The 20,468-nt window shown below is 41.4% G+C and overlaps 2 protein-coding genes across 2 annotated transcripts; both read left to right on the top strand.

The window, feature by feature from the left end:
* Positions 1-765: 765 nt before the first annotated feature.
* Positions 766-15,133, top strand: si:ch73-252i11.1 (uncharacterized protein LOC553517 homolog). The gene is made up of 12 exons (XM_035784461.2): positions 766-1,304; positions 7,418-7,553; positions 7,817-8,087; positions 9,495-9,545; positions 9,642-9,768; positions 9,963-10,128; positions 10,248-10,368; positions 10,585-10,681; positions 11,934-12,018; positions 12,183-12,313; positions 12,839-12,990; positions 13,133-15,133. The coding sequence occupies exons 1-12, from the start codon at positions 1,030-1,032 to the stop codon at positions 13,528-13,530; spliced, it is 2,010 nt and encodes a 669-aa protein (XP_035640354.1). The 5' UTR covers positions 766-1,029; the 3' UTR covers positions 13,531-15,133.
* A 1,460-nt stretch (positions 15,134-16,593) lies between these two features.
* LOC118392455 (ubl carboxyl-terminal hydrolase 18-like) lies at positions 16,594-20,112 on the top strand. The gene is made up of 11 exons (XM_035784463.2): positions 16,594-16,740; positions 16,910-17,049; positions 17,523-17,619; positions 17,751-17,881; positions 17,997-18,076; positions 18,201-18,335; positions 18,507-18,602; positions 18,697-18,861; positions 19,041-19,169; positions 19,269-19,312; positions 19,427-20,112. Exons 2-11 carry the CDS (start codon positions 16,983-16,985, stop codon positions 19,497-19,499), a joined length of 1,017 nt encoding a protein of 338 aa, XP_035640356.1. The 5' UTR covers positions 16,594-16,740; positions 16,910-16,982; the 3' UTR covers positions 19,500-20,112.
* Positions 20,113-20,468: the final 356 nt, after the last annotated feature.

A 20,468-nucleotide genomic window follows, 5' to 3' on the forward strand; every position in this document is an offset into this window, starting at 1 on the left:
GGTAGGCGGTCATTGTAAATAATAATTTGTTCTTAACTGACTTGCCTAGTTAAAAAAAAAAAAAAATAAATTTATACCTGGGAATTAATTATTAGGTAGAAAAAACCCAGCAGACTGAAAACCAGAAGACTCCGAACCGCGTAGGGTAAGAGTTGACGACCACTGATGTAGGATATTATATGCTTAATATCGGCTAATTGGCCCTACTCTCCCTATGTGTACTTTTGCATGAAGCCCAAAACGGCACTCAATAGTACACTTACAACATAAGCCAGGCAACAGGGGCGATCCCACCTCTGCCACCAACGTAATATGAGAGGGTTTCAATCCTGCTGTGCAGCCGTGGGTGTAGTGTGTAACTCCCTGGCATATGGTAACAGCAGCACAATCACCAGTGGAGGCTGCTGAGGGGAGGATGGCTCATAATAATGGCTGGAATGGAGTCAATAAAATGGTATCAACCACAACCACATGTTTGATACCATTCCATTCCAGATATTATTATGAGTCATCCTTCCCTCCGCAACCTCCACTTACACTAACGTTGTATGCAGCATTACACTAGAAAAAATATTCAGACATGTAAAGGATGGACATTACAACAAATTCATGGCAATATATTGACAATGACATGTTAAATAATTCTGATCACTCAAAGTGATTTGACTGACATAAATTTCCCCTAGGCCTAGAGTTTGGATGGGATGCATCTGACATCTACTGGGCATAGTTGGTATTTTTATTACAGTAGACAGGCGATAGTAGACCTCCATATTTACGTTCCAATGATAAAGATTCCAGGCCTATTTATATAAATAGTATATAACACATTGGCTAGTGTCAAGATCTTGCTAATTATTTTGTGCAATATGAAGGCTTCATTGCATTTGCAGAAGAAGGAAAGATCATAAAGGTTATGCTAAGTTTCAGTTTCGATTCACTCACCAGCTCCCTTCTAAACATATAGTGTTCTTGTTAGTGTTCCGAACCAATTGGAAAGAATAGAACGTTTTTTAACCGGTTGAAGAAATGACGGAATCGACCATTACTAAACGTATTTGTGCTAACCATGGATCAATGACCGTCGATGAATTAGATGCGATTTTTTACAGTGACTTGCCCGTCTCGGTGCGGGATGTAATTACGAATCAAGCTAAATTTTGTTTTGTTGTTTTTGACGAAGAGCAAAGGGTGTTAGCCAGGACTGGAGTTCGACTGTGCAGATCCAGCGATTGCCAGGGATGCCGAAATTTACATTTTTGTAAACGATTCCTGCTTGGAGATTGCCCGTTCAGTCGGAGAAGGTATGGAACTTCAATTCTTCGCAATTGTGTTACTGTTGTTATAATCGTTTGTGAGTGACGTTATTTTAACCACAAGGCCCGCTCTGGGGAACTTTTGGCACATAGCCTTTCCCTTTGCTTTATGGCAGGGATCATAATTACCAATATTTTTGCTGCAAATTGACCGCAAGTATCCCACACATTTGTAAACGATCAAGTGGCTCTCCTATTATGGGTGGGAATACTTGGGAACAGATTTCTGAAATTAAAATCAATTGGAGCTAATCTGCTGGTGTTATTAGTCTTTTATGTAAAAAAAAAAAATAAACAAATCATTAAAAATATATATATATATTTGTTTTTTTTGCTCAGAAAACTTTGGGGAGCCAATAAACAACAACCGTTACTGCCAGTTGGGAACCCTGCTTTATGGCGTTATTGGTGTATATAGAGAACCACCAGGGTTGCCAGGTGTAGCTAATATTTTTAACAAATGACCCCTCAAAACCAACCCACACGGCCTGAGATCTAGCCCCGCAGTAGTTTTTTTTTTTTTACAGCAAGAGAGGAGTTGCCACATTTATCCAATAAACTCCTTTTTCTAAAAACAGGGTTTATAATTGCAATTCAACTTTGTCATGGTTTGCTGAACTAGATGCATGTAGCCCATAGCCCCTGATAGGCCACCTACATCTAATTTCAATGAAACTGACATTGAGCTGTGATCATGATCACAATTGATAACTTCCAATTTAATTAACTTAACATTGCCATTAATAATTGCATAATAACACAAGGCTACAACAACAAACTGAAGTTATAGGCTATTTATTAAATATGTTTTTCAGCTCCAGGTAGGCAACACAAGTGGCACAAATTGATTTGCAATGACTCAAGTGATATCGTAATTTCAACGTATTTATTGTATCAAATGGCATAGAAATTAATAGCCTACTTGATGGCCAACATATACAAATCTATCTATCATTCTCCACATTTAAAGTCACGTTGTCCTACAACAGAAGCACATAGGGGAATTCCATAACTTCCATTTCAAATTTCCACTTGCACAGCACTCGAGACCCAAGAACTGCGCATGCATAAAACCCTTTGCTTGATTTGGTTTTCCCTAAGAAAAGTAAACATTAGAATGCAGTTTACGTTAAACCAACAATCTAAAGCACTCTAGTGTGCCTAAAGTCGTTTTCCAATGCTTTGTCTCCGTCATTTCACTTCTTGCACATGAATATGTTTTATGGAAAAAGATTTGGAAATAGGTGTCTCCATAATGACTAATCTAAATAACCTACCTACAATTGGTAAAAAGTTGTCACAACATGTGCGTGTGCTGCTCTGTCACCATGACTCAGCTGCCTGCTGCAGTGCTCTCTCAACTAGTGCTCTCAACACACACAAGCACCTCTTCCCACCACTCACTCAGTAACAACCTGCTCACTGACTGATAGTCAGCAGCAGGTCACAGTGAAATTTCCACCATACATTTTTCCTATAGGGGATTTTAGAAACATTTAAAATAAGGGCTGTGTTCTGTGTAGGCTTACCCTGGTGTGACATTTTGATAACCATGTAAATCTCTCTAGGACAAGGTGACTTTTATCAATATATTCCCCTGTATTTACCCCCCCAAAATGAAATGCTAATTAGCTGCTAACTTGGCTATCATAAGGAACTACAAATGCTATGATGATCTGGATGAGACTGCCGAATCGAGGCAAATTTACTAACGAATACATTGGCTACATTTCTTTTAAATTGACAATTCTGTGAACTGTCTTGTGTAAGTTTTATATTGACACAATACTGTTCGCAAAGGTGTCAGCGAGAGATGATGTGCAGGAGTTTGCTGGGATTTGTAGTCCTGTATGATGTCTACTTTGAAGCTAATTATCATTTTCGAATATGAGAGTAAATAGGGCCAAATATATTGATAAAAGTCACCTTCTCTGAGAGAGATTTACATGGTTATCAAAACGTCACCCCAGGGTGAGCCGACACAAAACACAGCCCTTATTTTAAGTGTTTCTAAAACTCCATATGAGAAAAATGAATGTTGGAAAAACCATTTCCCTGTTTGACCGCTAGTTTTTTGGGGGGGTATAATGACACCTCCACTGTGGGGCTCTATTAGGTATTTGCAATTAGATAACATGTTGGGCCTAACCCAGGAAAACAATATAATCTGTAGCCTAGTTTTAGGGCCAAGTGAAGAGAAACAAAAATGGTGATGGGTGGTGGCACTTTGATTTGCACGGATAGTACTTTGAAAATATACATTTCATGAATAAAGTGGCAATATTTTGAGAAAGTTAAAATGACATTTTAAGAATAAAGTGGCAATATTTCGAGATTAAAGTGAAAATATTTTGAGAACAAAGTGTCTATAGTTCGAGAATAAACTCACAGTTGTATTTCAAGATTAAAGAAGGGGTTTTAGTTATTAATTGGCTGCCTGTTGGCTGCCCTTTTGCTGTGCGCGCCACATTAGTACATGACTGTTAAAACTATACTTTAGAATTGGCATTGGTAACAAGGAAATCCTTGCTCTTTTAGCTAGTGGTCGACCGACTATGATTTTTCAACGCCGATACCGATACCAATACCGATTATTGGAGGACCAAAAAAGCCAATGCCAATTAATCTGCCAATTTTTATTTTATTTTTTATTTGTAATAATGGCAATTACAAGAATACTGAATTAACACTTATTTTAACTTAATATAAAACATCAATAAACTCAATTTAGCCTCAAATAAACAATGAAACATGTTCAATTTGGTTTAAATAATGCAAAAACAAAGTGTTGGAGAAGAAAGTAATATTTGCCATGTAAAATATGTGCCATGTAAAAAAGCTAACGTTTAAGTTCTTGCTCAGAACTTGAGAACATATGAAAGTTGGTGGTTCTTTTTAACATGAGACTTCAATATTCCAAGGTAAGAGGTTTTAGGTTGTAGTTAATATAGTATTTATAGGACTATTTCTCTCTATACCATTTGTATTTCATATACCTTTGAATATTGGATGTTCTTATAGGCACTATAGTATTGCCAGTGTAACAGTATAGCTTCCGTCCCCCTCTCCCCTATCTGGGCTTGAATCAGGAACACATCGACATCAGCCACACTCGAAGCATCGTTACCCATCGCTCCACAAAAGCCGCGGCCCTTGCAGCACAAGGGGAATAACTACTCCAAATCTAAAAGCGAGTGACGTTTGAAACAGTATTAGCGCACACCCAGCTAACTAGCTAGCCATTTCACATTGGTTACACTAGCCATTAGGCTGATAGGCTTGAAGTCATAAACAGCGCTGTGCTTGCACTTTGGAATGACTTCGATAGCAACAGTAAATCTATTTGGTTATTAATTCTCTTAATAATAATTCTCACAATAGCACATTGGTTGTAGTCAGTGACAAATATCAGGGCTGGGCTTGGTTAAAATCCTGTTTGGGAGACCAAAGAGGAGCTGTAAATCAATTATCCAGTAGGATATGCTGTCCAGTCTGTTTTTTAAAATCTGATATTGGATATAACGTTGAAGATCTGACATGATTTCAAAGGTACAAATTCAACATATTTTATACAAGCTTTGTCTACATGGAAATTTCACCCTCAAAAACTTTTCAAATCAAATGTACTGTCAAGACTTCCACCGAAGGTGGTTCCTCTCCCTGTTCGGGCGGTGCTCGGCGGTCGGCGTCGCCGGCCTACTAGCCATCAACGATCCTTTTTCTTTTTCTGTTAGTTTTGTCTGGTTCTTTCACACCTGGTTTCATTTGCTTTAATTTCTGTGTGTATAATTACCCCTGTTGACTGCTTAGGTTTGTGCGGGATTATTCATGTTATGTTGCTTGTTTAGTTTGTGACCGTTTATTTTCACATAATATACCGAGTGTGTATAAGTTCTAGGAGCGTTTTTTTTCCTACTTCCGTGAGTAACTGGTTTCTTTTTTGTCGAAAGCGTTTATTTTGGTATTGTACCTGACCTATATGTTTCGGTGGACTTGCCTATTAAAAAACGCTACTCGGACATCTCTGCTCTCCTGCGCTTGACTCCTTCACCTACATGTAGACACAATATCGTAACATGTACACTGAGTGTACAAAACATTAGGGTCACCTGCTTTTTCCATGACATAGACTGACAAGGTGAATCCAGGTGAAAGCTATGATCGCTTATTGACTTGTCAAACCCACTTCAATCAGTGTAGATGAAGGGGAGGAGACAGGTTAAAGAAGGATTTTTAAGCCTCGAGACATGGATTGTGTATGTGTGACATTCAGAGGGTGAATGGGTTTGACACATAAGATTAAAGTGCCTGTGAACGGGGCAGGGTAGTTGGTGCCAGGTGCACCGGTTTGAATGTGTCAAGAACTGCAACGCTGCTGGGTTTTTTATGCTCAACAGTTTCCCGTGTGTATCAAGAATGGTCCACGGCCTCCCGAGTGGCGCAGCGGTCTATGAGGTGTCACTACAGACTCGGGGCGATCCCAGGCTGTGTCACAACCGGTTGTGACCGGGAGTCCCATAGGTCGGTGCACAATTGGCCCAGCGTTGTCCTGGTTATGGGAGGGTTTGGCCAGGTGCTCTAGCGACTCTGTGGCAGTGTTATGTGGAGTGGAACAGGGGAACACAAGAGCAGACCCAGACGAGGAGACTGGGAAGAAGTAACCAAGGTATTTATTGAAACACAGGGGGGAGATGGAGTGGAGGTTAGGGGAAGCTTGGGCGGGTTGCTGGAAACCAGGTGTGGAGGCTGAGGCGCGAAGGGTTGAGACAGGGTAAGCAGGTCCGGAGGGGAATCCAAGGGAGTAGTAGAGTGGGGAATCCAGGACCGAGTAGAAGGATGACAAGACGTGGGACTGGATACAGGGACTAGAGTCAGAGCGGGCAGGACTGTAGCGGAAAGGAAAACAGGCACAACAGGATAACAGGATCTGAATAGTAACAAACGGCTAGAAACGTAGACTGACTGATCAGAGATTACGATCTGGCAGCGTGGAAGTGGCAGGGCTGAGTGTTTATAGAGGTCTTGATTCTGGAACAGGTTGCAGCTGGTGAGGATATGCTCTGACTCCAGCACACCTGTCTCCACCCACACACACACACACACACACACACACACACACACACACACACACACACACACACACACACACACACACACACACACACACACACACACACACACACACACACACACACACACAGAGCAATGGAGATGGAGAGAGTACTGGGGGAGTGGCGGCAGGTCAAGGAGACTGGAACAGGTTGCAGCTGGTGGGGATATGCTCTGACTCCAGCACACCTGTCTCCACCCACACACTCGCACACACACACACACACACACACACACACACACACACACACACACACACACACACACACACACACACACACACACACACACACACACACACACACACACACACACACACACACACATACACACACACACACAGAGCAATGGAGATGGAGAGAGTACTGGGGGAGTGGCGGCAGGTCAAGGAGACACAGGATGAGCAGTAGAGGGCATTGCCGGAGCAGATGTGACAGGCGGGCCAGCTGCCTGCAGACTGACTTCGGTCGTCAGTTGAACGGTGTTTCCTCCTACACATTGGTGCGGCTGTCTTCCGGGTTAAGCGGGCGGGTGTTTGGTGGGTCATGTTGCGGAGGACACATGACTCGACTTTCGCCTCTCCCGAGCCCGTTGGGGAGTTGCAGCGATGAGACAAGATTGGAATTGGATCGTAATTTGGATATCATGAGAAAAAGGGGGTAAAAAGAAAGAAAAAAGAATCGTCCACCACCCAAAGGACATCCAGCCAACTTGACACAACTGTGGGAAGCATTGGAGTCAATGTTGGCCAGCATCCCTGTGGAACGCTGTCTACACCTTGTAGAGTCCATGTCCCGACAAATTGAGGCTGTTCTGAGGGCAAAAGGGGGTGCAACTCAATATTTGGAAGGTGTTCCTAATGTTTTGCACACTCAGTGTATTTTCCACGTAGATTTCACGTTACAATACATTGACAAATAACGCTGATTCAACCAGTTTGTGCCCAGTGTGATGGAAGGGTATGTCAAGAAAATGTTTCCTTCTGACAACAGAGGAGGATGTCGCTTCAACCATGACCTGACTTCGGGGGACAACAGCAGAGTCCTGAAAGAACACGGACTGGAGAAACTGAACAGATCTGAGCTGTGCACCCTGCTGCTTCAGAATGATGGCTTCCTCTTACCACCAGTACGTAACACTGCAGTAGGCCCCTTTGCTAAAGTATACTCTGTCTGGTTAAGGCCTTGTGTTTAGTGATCATGATCTAAATTAAGTTCATGTTCCTCCAGTCTTGTGCTGTAGTGTGCAGAAATATAAATGGAATATCCCAGAATATTGTGTGTGTGTGTACTCCTACATGCATGTGTGTGTGTGTGTGTGTGTGTGTGTGCGTGCATGCATGTGTGTTTGTGTGTATTTTTTTTCTCATACAAACATTTTCCTTCTGCTAGGTGTGCCACAACTACAACAACGGTGTTGGAGAGTATGGCAAATGCCAGGATGGCGAGACATGCAAGAGGCTCCACATCTGTGAGATGTATCTCAGGGGTAGCTGCAACTGTCCCAGGTGTCATGATTTCTACGAACCCCACCCATTAAAAATCCTGCAGGACAGAGGGGTGCCCAACGAGCTCATTGCCTCCCTGAAGTCTGTGTACATGAACAGGGAGTGGTTGCAAAAGCAAGACCATGCCAAGCAAGGCAAGGGGCAACATCAAAGAGGTAAAGCTAATGCAACTGCTAACACAAGTAACAAGTCTAACAGAGGCCCACCGAGTAGTCACGATAAGGGCTACACTGTTATTAGCATGTCATAAGTCATTAAATAGTCATTAAATAAAGTGAGTTTGTATAATTTATGAGAACATAGCATTTAGTGGAACCTAATGCTACTTCCTAATATCTTGTAGGTGTTAGAAGAAATAGTGTGTGATTATAGATGCATTCTCATAACAGCAACCCACCTCTCACATGACAAGGGCCCACTTTGTGGCCCAACTCATTGTTTAAGAGAACCTGGGCAAGAGTATAGGCTGCTAAATAAAATATCCATTGGCACTGGCTTACCCATTGTTAAAGAAGGCATGAATAGTAGGCTACTCCCCGGTGATGGCCGATTCGCTTGTGCCAATAAAAAAAAAATGTGCTGTTCGCTTAATATTGGGAGTTGTTGAGAAAACATTTGGTAGCATCTGCAGACAGATTAGTCTTCTCTTTTCAGCAAGAGGCATTTTATTTTCAAACTACATTTTTCCCGCGATTGTATTTAGACATTTACAAAAGGCCTATAGCTGCTCTTCGCTGACAACCGCAATGATAGAAATAGAATCCATAGAACGGTTGTGTCCATTGAAGTCAGGACTGGCAGCCATCTTGAATGTACTCATGAGTTTACCAGACAAATTGCCAGGGTTAGAGGTTCCAAGACCCTTCCATTGATTCTATTTCTATGGCCACAACGCAACAAGCAGTTGGATATTTGGTGCGCTTGCTGCCCAAATTGCGTCTCTTTGGTGTATTATTTAGACAGGAGTAGGCTAATTATATATTTTTGGAGGGTGCTGCAGCAACTCCAGCACCCCTATTCCCCACTCCTATGCTTGCCAGATTCAGGGCACTCCAAGAGATTGAGCATGATGCTGCTATTGCCACCGTTAACATAAGCCAGCGGTCCAACAAACCTCGTCATGGTAATGGCAAGAGGAAAGGGGGATACCTAGTCAGTTGTACAACTGAATGCATTCAACTGAAATGGGGATTAACTGCCTTGCTCAGGTGCAGAACGACAGATTTGTACCTTGTCAGCTCAGGGATTTGATGCGGGCAAACTTTCGGTTACTGGCCCAACGCTCTAACCACTAGGCAACTGCACATAGCATGGTGGTCATGCAGTCATAGCCCATAATTGATGACAAGAATCAATACGTAGGTTAATTGTGGGTTTCTTGTTTAAATTAACCTAGAATTTAGCAGAAACTATGTCATGCGCTCAGTTACAGTGTATTTACATGGTTATTAACTGGTATTAAGAGCAGATGAATGATGAACATTCCCAGTCACAAGCTATCAAAATTTATAGATGTTGATTCTATTGGCATGGTAAATTAAATATCCTGTTCTCTTTTTCAGATAAATCTGAAATATGTATGTATTTCATCAAGGGCAGTTGCATACACGGTGGTAAGACAGCATTTTCAAAGCATAATTTTAAGAATAATCAATGCGTACAGCTTAATAAACATAAGACTTCAACACCTAACTTTACTCATATTTCAGATAAGTGCTTTAAAGCCCACTCTACCATGCCCTACCAATGGGAGGTGAGGAAGGGACTAAACTGGACAGCTCTACAAGACAACGAGGTGATTGAGAAGGACTATTGCGACCCAGCAAAGACATACAGGTGGGCTCTACCTTTAAGAAGAACGAACTTGAATGAACAGTAACACGTAGGCCACTTGGTCAATGGTGGGCAAATGTTGCTAGTTGCTAATACAATGAGTTATTAATGCCATATACGCTTCTAGTTAGTGTGATATACAGCTTATCCTATTGTGATTGCTGATTGTTCGCTGTCTTTTATTCTCTCTTGTCTAGTCGTGGAGTCCAGCCTGTGTGTTTCGATACGATGACCTGCGGCCTGAACAAAGCCCGGCGTCTCTCCACCGTCTCCTCTGTGCTACAGCCTATATTCATCCTCACCACAGAGTGGGCCTGGTTCTGGGAGGATGAGTTTGGAAACTGGATCAAGTACGCATCAGCAGTGAGTGACGACGAGCACTGTTGAATAGTGATGGTTGAATAGGACAGAGTTCAGTCCCTCTTTGAATCACAATTATGCTAACAATGCATAACCCCCATGTTTTCTGTCTTGCCCTACAGATCAGTGGACACAGGGCAGCCACCATCACCAGTGAAGACCTGGAGAAGAGGTTCCAGGAAGACAACAAGGCTGTGATGGAGTTCACCGCGGGGTCACAGACCTATGAACTCAGTTTCCCAGGTGAGCACAAATGACATGATATCCAAGATAAACCAACTGCAGCCTTAAAACCATATACACCATACATAGCATATTACGAACAGATATGCAGTGATTCTTACACCTACTACTGTATGTGACAAATTGAGATAGTTCTGAATGGTCACTATGGCAAGAGAATGACATCTGAATGTAAAGTGAACTGTCTGTTGTTACAACAGCTCTGTTCCTTTTCAGACATGATTCAAACAAACAAGCAGTACAGCACCAAGAAGATTGTGAGAAGACGGCCTGTGTTTGTCTCTTCAGCTGATGCACAAACTATCAAAACCAGGTAAGATAAAGCTGTAAATGTTTTTTGTATGGATCAATTTGATCTATAAATGACTCTCCTGGGGATTGTTCACTCACTTCACCACTAGGCTCCTCGTGTGTTCTCTTGCCCTGAAAGATGTCTATAGAAGAGGAGTAGCTGACTGGGGGCACGTTTTGATTTTTGCCGTAGCACTATAGCCTCGTACGAACCATCCTGATCACGCAAGCTTACATTCTGTTTCGCCACACGGATACAGTCTGTCAACAACCAGATTAAGACCATTTGAGCACATCCCTCTCCCTCAGCATCCTCTGATAATCTGTGGGGGTGGTTTAGTTGATGATGACAACGAGAAGCGCCTGGAGGTTGGTGTTGATGCTGCCATAGCAGCAGTTATATAAGAACTGGAGGGAATAGCTTAATCGAAAGAACAGCAAATATCTGCATTGAAGGATTTTCTTGGGGGAGAATATGTTTTCGCTCTCCTCCTGACTGGATTTGGCAAGAGCTCGATTTATCAGCTAGCTCTGCTGGTAGGCTGGCCAATAGAATAAGTAAAAATTCACCCAAGGCTGAAAAATGGCCAAGGAACGTTGGCTGAGCTGGAACACCAGCGCGAATAGCAAATGAATTGAAGCGAACCTTCGATAAGCCTCTTCTGACTGAAGTGATACTTAGAATTCCATTTCCCCTAAATGGCACCAAAGAAAGTATCCCTTTTTATTTTACAACTACAATCTGTACTTAGGACAAAACTGATAAATAACAACTCGATGGCAAGTGTGCTTACATCTAACAAGGAAGTAGGGAAAAATGTTAACTTCGGACTATTTCTGGTGTAGCGATCGGTGACCGCAAGACCTCGCTGCCCAGACTTGGTGCATCATTAAAAAGAGGAGATTCTCCTGATAAAATTATTATGTCCGATGTGAAAAAAAATCTGTCATGTCATGTCCTTGTACAATTTCCCCATAGAGAAACAATGGGGCAGCCTCGTTCCAACAGTAATGTGTGATTTCTGACATTTTAAAGACTAGAGTTTGATGACAGCAGAGCTCGCTGCCCAGCCTTACATCATTACAAAGAGGAGATACTCCTGATTAAAATGGTGTCAGATGTCGTGTCTTTGGCATCATTAAAGTGAACACTGTTATTTTATCAAATTTAATTATCTGTAATTGTTATTACGTGATTAAACTAATCATGTAAATGTTATTAACTAGGAAGTCGGGGCACCAAGGAAAATATTTATTGTTCTTCTACATTTCAGCAAAAGGGCTCCGATCAATCACTCAAATTTCAGAGCTTTACCAGGACACTGGGACAAGGCACAAACTCCTGAAACAGGATACAAGGTATTATATACAGTACATACCAGATGCAAGGAACCTGCTATTTAGACCAATGGAGATGGCTGTTTGTTTTGTTCCTGGGCAAATAACTGCTCCAATCTGTCCCTACATGGTAGGCTAATGGTGTATTATGACAGTTTCTCTCTCTCCCGTCATGTCCCTATTAGAGAGTCGACCTTCTGTGCTTGTCAGTGGAGTTTAAGGAGATTCAAGGGTTTTTTCAGAAGACCATGAGAGGCTTCAGCATCCGCCAAATCGAGAGGATTCAGAACAAAGCCCTTTGGGAAGTCTTTCAGTGGTACGTTCCCTAAGACTACATACACTTTCAACTGACAATCACCTGAGTTATTGATTGGTCTAGAATAGATGTATTTTTTCATATTTTTTGCTGATATTTTTTTTAAATGTATTTGTGTATATATATATATATATATATATATATATATATATATATATATATATATATATATATATATATATATATATATATATATGCAAGTCAGTTAAGAACAAATTCTTATTTACAATGGTGGCCAAACCCGGACGACGCTGGGCCAATTGTGCGCCGACCTACGGAACTCCCAATCGCGGCCGGATGTGCTACAGATTGATGCTCACTTCCTGACTGCACCCACAATAATTGCACATTATACAAGCATTCTCTCTCTCGACTAACTTTCTGTCACAAATATCATCTCAAAAGAAATAAAAATACATTTTTTTTTATATTTCCAATACATTCTGCACACTATCTACAGTGCTTCTAGAGGACATACACTGATTGCAAGGCAAAGAGATGTATTTGTGTAATTCTGATTGCAAGGCAAAGGGATCTCATGAAGAAGAACAACAGAGGGAGGAATGTGACGGAGAAACAGCTTTTCCATGGCACAGACTCCAAATACCTCGATGCCATCTGCCTTAACAACTTTGACTGGCGGATCTGTGGACTAAACGGAACAGCCTATGGGAAAGGTGAGCTGTGTCATGTGCTTGTGCTATTACATTTCTTTCTCATTATTAACATAAAGCGAGATGATATATCATTGATATAATATATTTTCCTGTGATTAACGATTACTGCTTACCCCTTCATCCCCCTAACATCCAATTTCAGGGAGTTACTTTGCCAGGGATGCCAAATACTCCAACAGCTACACTGGCCAATCAAATATGAGGTCCATGTTTGTCTGTCGTGTGTTAGTGGGAGATTACACCGAAGGGCACTCCCACTACCTCCGGCCCCCCTCGAAAGACGGAGGGGACACCATCTTCTACGACAGCTGTGTGGATGACGTCAGCAACCCGTCCATCTTTGTGGTGTTTGAGAAGCACCAGGTGTACCCAGAGTACCTCATCCATTATGGTGATGACGACGCATGGTCGCAAGACTACCAGCAATACTACCGTCCAGCTCCTGTACCTGTACCTGCTCCAACACCTAGACCAGCACCAAAATACAGACCAGCACCAACCCCTGCACCTAAATCTGACAACTCATGTGTCATTAGTTGAGGCTGACTGTGAGGTGTGAACTGTGAACCCTTTGATATTAAACTGAGGCAAAAACTTGTGCTTTCTTGAATTAGAGAAATGGATTTAGCACTCTGTTAAATGTGTTTGACAAATTACAGCTAATCTTGGGATGCACCTTACTATGATTACTAGTGCGTGCAATTATCCGTTTTCGACAATGGTGGGGGTATTCCGCTCTGAGATCTGTAAGAGGGACGAAAGTCCCAGCCACAGCGACATTGAGGCAGTAGAGTGTATGAAGATAGTGGTAAAAGGTTGCCTATAAGTTCTGGAGGAAAGCCTCATCCATGGTTAGAAAGGAAAAAGATATTCAAATGTTGTTTGAACATGATTTGAATGTATTAGCAGACAGCGATATAAGGAGAGATTTTGGCTTATGCCCTATAGGGGCGCAGGACCGTGACAGATTATATGGAAATGAGAAGACAACTGTGAATAATTTTGGTTACATAAATTGTCAACAACAATGATATTTGAATAAGACATGTGGTCACCCGTATTCTCCAGTAGTACATTGTGTGGTAAAATTATTGTAATCAAAAGGAGAGGCTTAGATTTCTTCAAAACAATCAAACTTTATTATTTAATTAGTGCAGTAATGGAGCTGGTCGGTAATCACCCCTGGAGGTGATCACTAAGAACTGAACAAGCTTGTTTCAGTTACAGCATTTTATAGCAAAGTCCATCCTCCTTCAGTATACATGGTAAACAACAGATGTATGGAATGGGCCACAATGTAAAGATTTGTATGAAAGATACTTGTAATTCACAGACAGTATCTGCTGTAAAAACTGTGTATAGACCAGGGTCTGGCCCCCCAGCTCCATACTGGAGCCATCTCCCCCTGGTACCCCAGTACAGAAACATTAACTCTGGAATGCGGTGTCATCCAAAGACATCATAAATCTCCTGTCAGTGTTAAATCCCCCAGAGGCCCACTTTCAGTTCACACAGTAGAGTTATAAGAACCCTCTATTCTGTTCCATAAAACAACCAGTTGATGCAATTACAGAATTATAACATAATCTTGCAATTTTGCTCCCACAATTGTCAGAAGCTTCAGTATTGTTTCTAATACAAGGTATCAGATCCAGTGACCAAATTATTAGGTACCGATACCGTAACTACTCTCTGCGAAGTGGGATAGCTACATAAAAATATACAGTACCAGTCACAAGTTTGAACACACCTACTCATTCCAGGGATTTTTTTTTTTTACTATTTTCTACATTGTAGAATAATAGTGAATACATCAAAACTATGAAATAACACATGGGATCATGTAGTAACCCAAAAAGTGTTTATAAAAAAAAAATATATATATAATGTATATTTGAGAATCTTCAAAGTAGCCAGCATTTGCCTTGATGATAGCTTTGCACACTTTATTAAATAATGGCAAATTGCGAACCTCACAACATGAAGTAGTTGTGTACATTATAAGCTTTATACATTTGTAGTACAGTACATTTACAGTATCTGCTGCTGTGCATTAGTTGAATGTTTGCATAATTAGGGGTTTCCTTCATTTTTTAAATATAATCCATCTGTATTCTTTGCATTAAACACAATTTTGTAAACATTTTGAAAAGTATATTTTTGCTCATTAAAGTAGCACTTTATTCATTCTTATGAACACACCAGAATGTAAGTGTAAAGTTATGCGCCAAGAATGAAATTAAACCAAGTGATTGTAATTGTAATGATGGGTTGGCTGACAACGTCACATAAATAATGCATGAGCATTGATGTGGCGATAGCTGTTAACAATGACAAGAAGTTGCCGTGTGGGGAATTGTAGATGGCTCGTTTCAGCTAGTTTTATCTTGTGCTTGATACCATGTCTTGTTTAGATTTTTTTGGGGACTGATTTTATGTCAGTGCTAATGTGGCAAAAATTCACTAGCAAGCCAATCAACAACTGTAACGATGTATTTGAGAGACAACAAGTGCTCATTATGCAAATATATTTATGTTTCCATTAAACATTTGGAGAAATAATAAGAGTTAACGTGTTGTCGACCATCTAAGATAACCCCATCTGTTTTGCCCCATAAGTTGCGCATAAATCGATTTTGTTGCTTAACATCCAACCCGTCTATGAGGACTGCTCCTGCTGAGGAGTACCAATATGGCGGACGGTGGCTTCAAAACCTCTCATTGGGAAATACAAATATCAGCAATTTAGGGTTTATCATCATTGGTAAAAAAATAAATAAAAAATAAAACAAGTGACCGGGTCCAAAAATCGGACTTGTCATTGTATCCATTCGGGTCTGGTCACTTTTTATTTTAATTTTAAATGACTTTGGATCCGGGTCTGATTGTCCTCGTTCGGGTCTGGGACCAACGTTTTGGACCTGTGAAGTAGGGTGTCATTTGGGTATGGCAGAGTATGGCAGTCACCATATCCTACCTAGCTCAACAATTTAAAATTGGCAACTAAAATAATTCCAATCCCAATTAAAAGGCAAATCCAGTTTAGCGGTATTATAGGGCTGGCTTTAGGGACATGCGGACTGTTTGCCCGGTTAGCTAGCTTTAGGACTATGGTTAGCTGGCTAACCCTAGGATTAGGAAATGACGCCCCTGACATGAAAACCTCAACTCCTGGGAGCTTCATCCTCATTCTCCATGGAATAAATTAGTTTGATCAGGTTTGTCACTAGGGAATGTCATCCAACCAACTATGTGGGTTTCATACCGCTCTGAGGGAGGTCCCCATCAATAGTTATGTATCTTGTCCCATAATAAGTCCCATATTTTCTCTTGCTGCCCAAGGTTGCCTCCATGCTGATTTAAAATTGTTGCGTACACAGCTGTCTAGAACTATGTGGACAACCTTTTACATAACAGAGGGTCATTTTGTGTAAACTGTCGCTGTCAACTACTTTATAGTCCTGACATGGAATTTTACAGGCAAATGACGGTCAATGCTGTTTTAAAATACTGTATGTGGCGACCCCAACAAAGCCCAACAATAAGATAAGATAGAAATCGGTAGAAATGAATGGCACTTAGCCCAAAGGCCGGCAGATGGCGATATCATGGACTCATTTTCGTTAGTTTCGTTTTTACCAAAAGTTTGCCAGAAATAGAAAGTGAAAGTGATGCTGCGGTAGTCGCGTCAAGTCGCGTCTTTTCCATATGATTTTTTCAGGGCTGTGGGTCGTCAATGAGATCGATAAAGTAAGTGAAATAGTTGCTGAAAATAAATACATATTATGCTATATGCAGTGTTTTGGATTCACAAAAAAATGCACCTCTAATGTTAGACTAGTTTCTCAAAGTTGAGTAAACTCAGCTATGTAAGAATGTATGATGACGATCCAGTTATTAATTTGTATTTCACTCACAGGGAGGTGGACCCCTTGGACTTCTTAACTCAACAACAGTAGTCCAGCAATAGATCAGCTAAAACGATAGCCACGATGTCACGAAGAATGTTCTCAATGTGCGGCCGTCGTTGGAGTCTACCGATAGGGAGTAGGTCACAAGGTAGGGGCTTGGATTGAATGCATATGATGGAAAGTAGATTCTGAAACAAGCCAATGGGCTGGTTATTTTTCCCTGATCACGGGACCTGTTTTACACTTTTCCCTATAACTGAACCCTACTGAGGCGCTATAGGGTCCTGAGTTTTGCCTGTTCCGATCACATGGTCAGGAAGAAATTCTGAACATAATCAGCAGTAGCATCACTGCAATTTACACCACACACTTTGCATTGATCAATATGGACACAAGCACAGAAGCCTGCTGAGTGAATGGAATGGCATCAAACACATGGAAACCATAGGTTTGATGTATTTGATACCATTCCACTGATTCTGCTCCAGCCATTACCATAAGCCGGTCCACCCCAAATTAAGGTGCCACCAACCTCCTGTGAGACATTATTATTATTACTTAACTGTCTGGATAGAATTGAGGCATGCAGCTATGTTGTTCTGATCATATTGATGCCCATAGGCCTAAGAGGTCTGAGGAACTATGGCCTGTCATGCTGTGTGAACGCTCTGCTGCAGTCCTTCTCTGCCACCTGGGAGCTGGTAGATCTGCTAGAAGGGTAAGCCAGGTGGCAGGTTACAATACTTTGCTATTAAGAATCAACATGTAACAAAGACATTAGTTAGCTTACTGGTAGTTATCAGGCTGCTTGTGGGAAAGCATTGAGTGCTGGGAATGCTATGTTCTTAGGTGGAACCCAGTTGACAAGGAGAGTGTCCCTCTGTATCTGAGGAAGGCGCTACTAGCCATGCAGAGTGACCAATCCCAGCCTGCTCCTCATCGAGACTTCCTGCACTGCCTGGACAGAAATGACATCTGCTGTATGAATAGTCCACGTGGCATTACATGGAGAGAAAAAGCAACGACATTTATGGATTATAAAGAATATAATTTTTCTGTCTGCAACTTTAACATTGACAAGAATGTGTTTCTCAGTCTATGTTCAGCAGGATGCAGATGAGGTATTCCTCTCCATTCTAAACCTTATCCAACAACAGATGAGTGACAAGGCCTTGGTATGTACTACTTAAATTGACATAATATTAGATCAACTAAAAAATAACAACAGAGACATCCAGCAAAAAGCATGTTGGAGATGATACGATAGGAAGTTTCTCTGTCTGTGTTCTCCATCCCCAGGCTCAGGAGATTCAGTCTCTGTACAAGGTTACCATGGAGACATACCTTCAGTGTCTAGAATGTAAACACATCGAAACTGGGACCAGCTTTCTACTCAGCCTCCCCATGCACATAAGGGAGAGCCATGACTCCCTGGTGAGGGTTCCCTCAAACTTGGCTTGAGTTTTCTCTTATATTGGGATTCTATTCAATGTACTTAGCCGTGAATGTTACATTGTCCTTTCTTGATAGCTGTCAAAGGGAGGATGTGGTTTGTTTAAAATTAAAATGGAGTCTCTGTGTCTTTCCTATTCTGTGGTCTTCCAGGAGGACTGCATACAGTTCTTCTTCGAGCGTCAGGAGCTATGGGATGGAGATAAGTGCTACTGTGAAAGGTGTGGAGAAAAGAAGCCATCCCAACAGGTCAGCTCTTTATAACTGAAAGGATGTTCCATTGTAGAGACTGTTGTGATTTGCCTGTTAACTGAATTACTCCATTTTGTTCTTTCTTATGTAGGGCTTCAAACTCATCTCCCTGCCCCTTGTCTTGTGTCTTCACCTGAAGAGATTCCGTAATTCCCATGGTTACACCAGGAAACTACACTGCAAAGTCACCTTCCCAGAAACCCTGAACATTTCTGAGATCTTGACAGCAGAGGCACTGTCAGAACGTTATGTACAGGTAGATAGGCATATGTTTACCATATTTGTTTGAGGTATGCTAATAATATACTACATTATGCTCACAAACAAATTACACATGGACCTACAAACACAATTACATTTTTTTCACAACATAATTGGAGGGAAATAGTACAGCTTTACTGACAGACATCAAATTGTATTTGTTTGTTCTTTCAGAGTGACAGCCAGTACAGTTTGTGTGCAGTCATAGTGCACTCCGGCATTGCCATGTTTGGACACTACACAGCATACGTTCGTCACAAGAACCAAAGCTGGTACTACGCGAATGATAGTTCTGTACGGCAGGTAAGAGAAAATGAGTGGAAGAATGTTTACAGCAAGTTTGTATTATGCATATACCTTTCTTTGGTATCATTAAAAGTAACAACATTTGCACAAACACAGGTTTGCTGGAAGGAAGTACAGAACACCTATGGAGGAAGTCAAAGGTAAGGTTTTAACACACAATTGCTTCTCTTTAGAATGGCGACATCTCTCAGTAATATACACGATCAATTCTGGGGGCGGCATCAGTTGACAGGTGTCTTATCCTATGTTAACAGAGAAGACACAGCATATATGCTGCTCTACAGACAAACCCCAGAGGGAAAGCAACAGGAGTGGTCCTCAGGCTGACGGAGCTAAATGGATAAAGAGTGGAGACTGGAGACCTTAGGAATCAAGGAGCAAACACAAGGTGCACTCACTGCAGGGTGAACTACCTAGTGGAGGGGTTGTTGTCTTCATGTAGCATTGGGGATGTCATTTATCTTGGTAATTGTCACTTTAAAATTATGGGTAATGGGTCATTGTTTATGTGCAATTATATGGATTTGTTTAAGTATATTTGGTGTGGGGTGTATATGTTTAGAGGTCTTGTTTATGCTGGATACTTTGGACAATCATAGGGCATTACTGAGTTTAGCCAGTAGGTGGCGGCAAAGACCCTTCACCCTGTCATTAGTACAGTCATCTTGTAAGCTTCAGAGACCACACGTTCTGAAACCACGATAAGACGGGTGGTTTGAAGAGTGTGCTGAGTTGAGGTATTCTGGGGGAAAAACCTGAAAAAGGCCATTGACTCATTGGTGATAATATTTGCCTGACATGGAAATATGTGACTCACCTTGTTTCAGAACAATTGGTTTAGACAGTAGTTACCGGTACTCTGTTCTGTTTCAATTTCACTACCAATATAATGCTGTCAACAGAGAAATAAACTGTAATTTTCCCAGGCAACACCTGAAAATGTTTTGCGTCTTTTTACAGTTACTGAAGTGAGCTCTGCAAGACCTAAAACACCCACCTTATGTGCCACAGGCTCTCTCAATACTCGTACTTAAATGTGGTTTGGAATGACATGCATTGAAATGTTATGTTCTTCTGTCGTCTTCTCTATTCTGTTATTTTCTGTTCTTCTATATTATTTTTCTTCTATTGGCCCTTTGCCAATAATCTTTCTCTCAGAGAAGGAGAATGAGGGGCAGATAGAATATCTCCAATCCACCTATTCCTACTCAACATACTTCACAGTACATACTTTAGAGTACATGTAAAACTTGGTAAAGGCCGTCGGTCTGGGGAATCTCACACATAGTTAATAAA

This window comes from Oncorhynchus keta, chromosome 13 (genome assembly GCF_023373465.1).
Source record: "Oncorhynchus keta strain PuntledgeMale-10-30-2019 chromosome 13, Oket_V2, whole genome shotgun sequence".
Lineage (NCBI taxonomy): Eukaryota > Metazoa > Chordata > Actinopteri > Salmoniformes > Salmonidae > Oncorhynchus > Oncorhynchus keta.

Coding starts and splice junctions, on each gene's coding strand:
- LOC118392455 (XM_035784463.2), top strand. CDS start 16,983: ATGTCACGAAGAATGTTCTCAATGTGCGGCCGTCGTTGGAGTCTACCG. Junction 17,882..17,996: donor GGACAGAAATGACATCTGCT/GTATGAATAGTC, acceptor TGTGTTTCTCAG/TCTATGTTCAGCAGGATGCA. Junction 18,336..18,506: donor GGGAGAGCCATGACTCCCTG/GTGAGGGTTCCC, acceptor GTGGTCTTCCAG/GAGGACTGCATACAGTTCTT.
- si:ch73-252i11.1 (XM_035784461.2), top strand. CDS start 1,030: ATGACGGAATCGACCATTACTAAACGTATTTGTGCTAACCATGGATCA. Junction 9,769..9,962: donor GACCCAGCAAAGACATACAG/GTGGGCTCTACC, acceptor TCTCTTGTCTAG/TCGTGGAGTCCAGCCTGTGT. Junction 10,682..11,933: donor GCACAAACTATCAAAACCAG/GTAAGATAAAGC, acceptor TCTACATTTCAG/CAAAAGGGCTCCGATCAATC.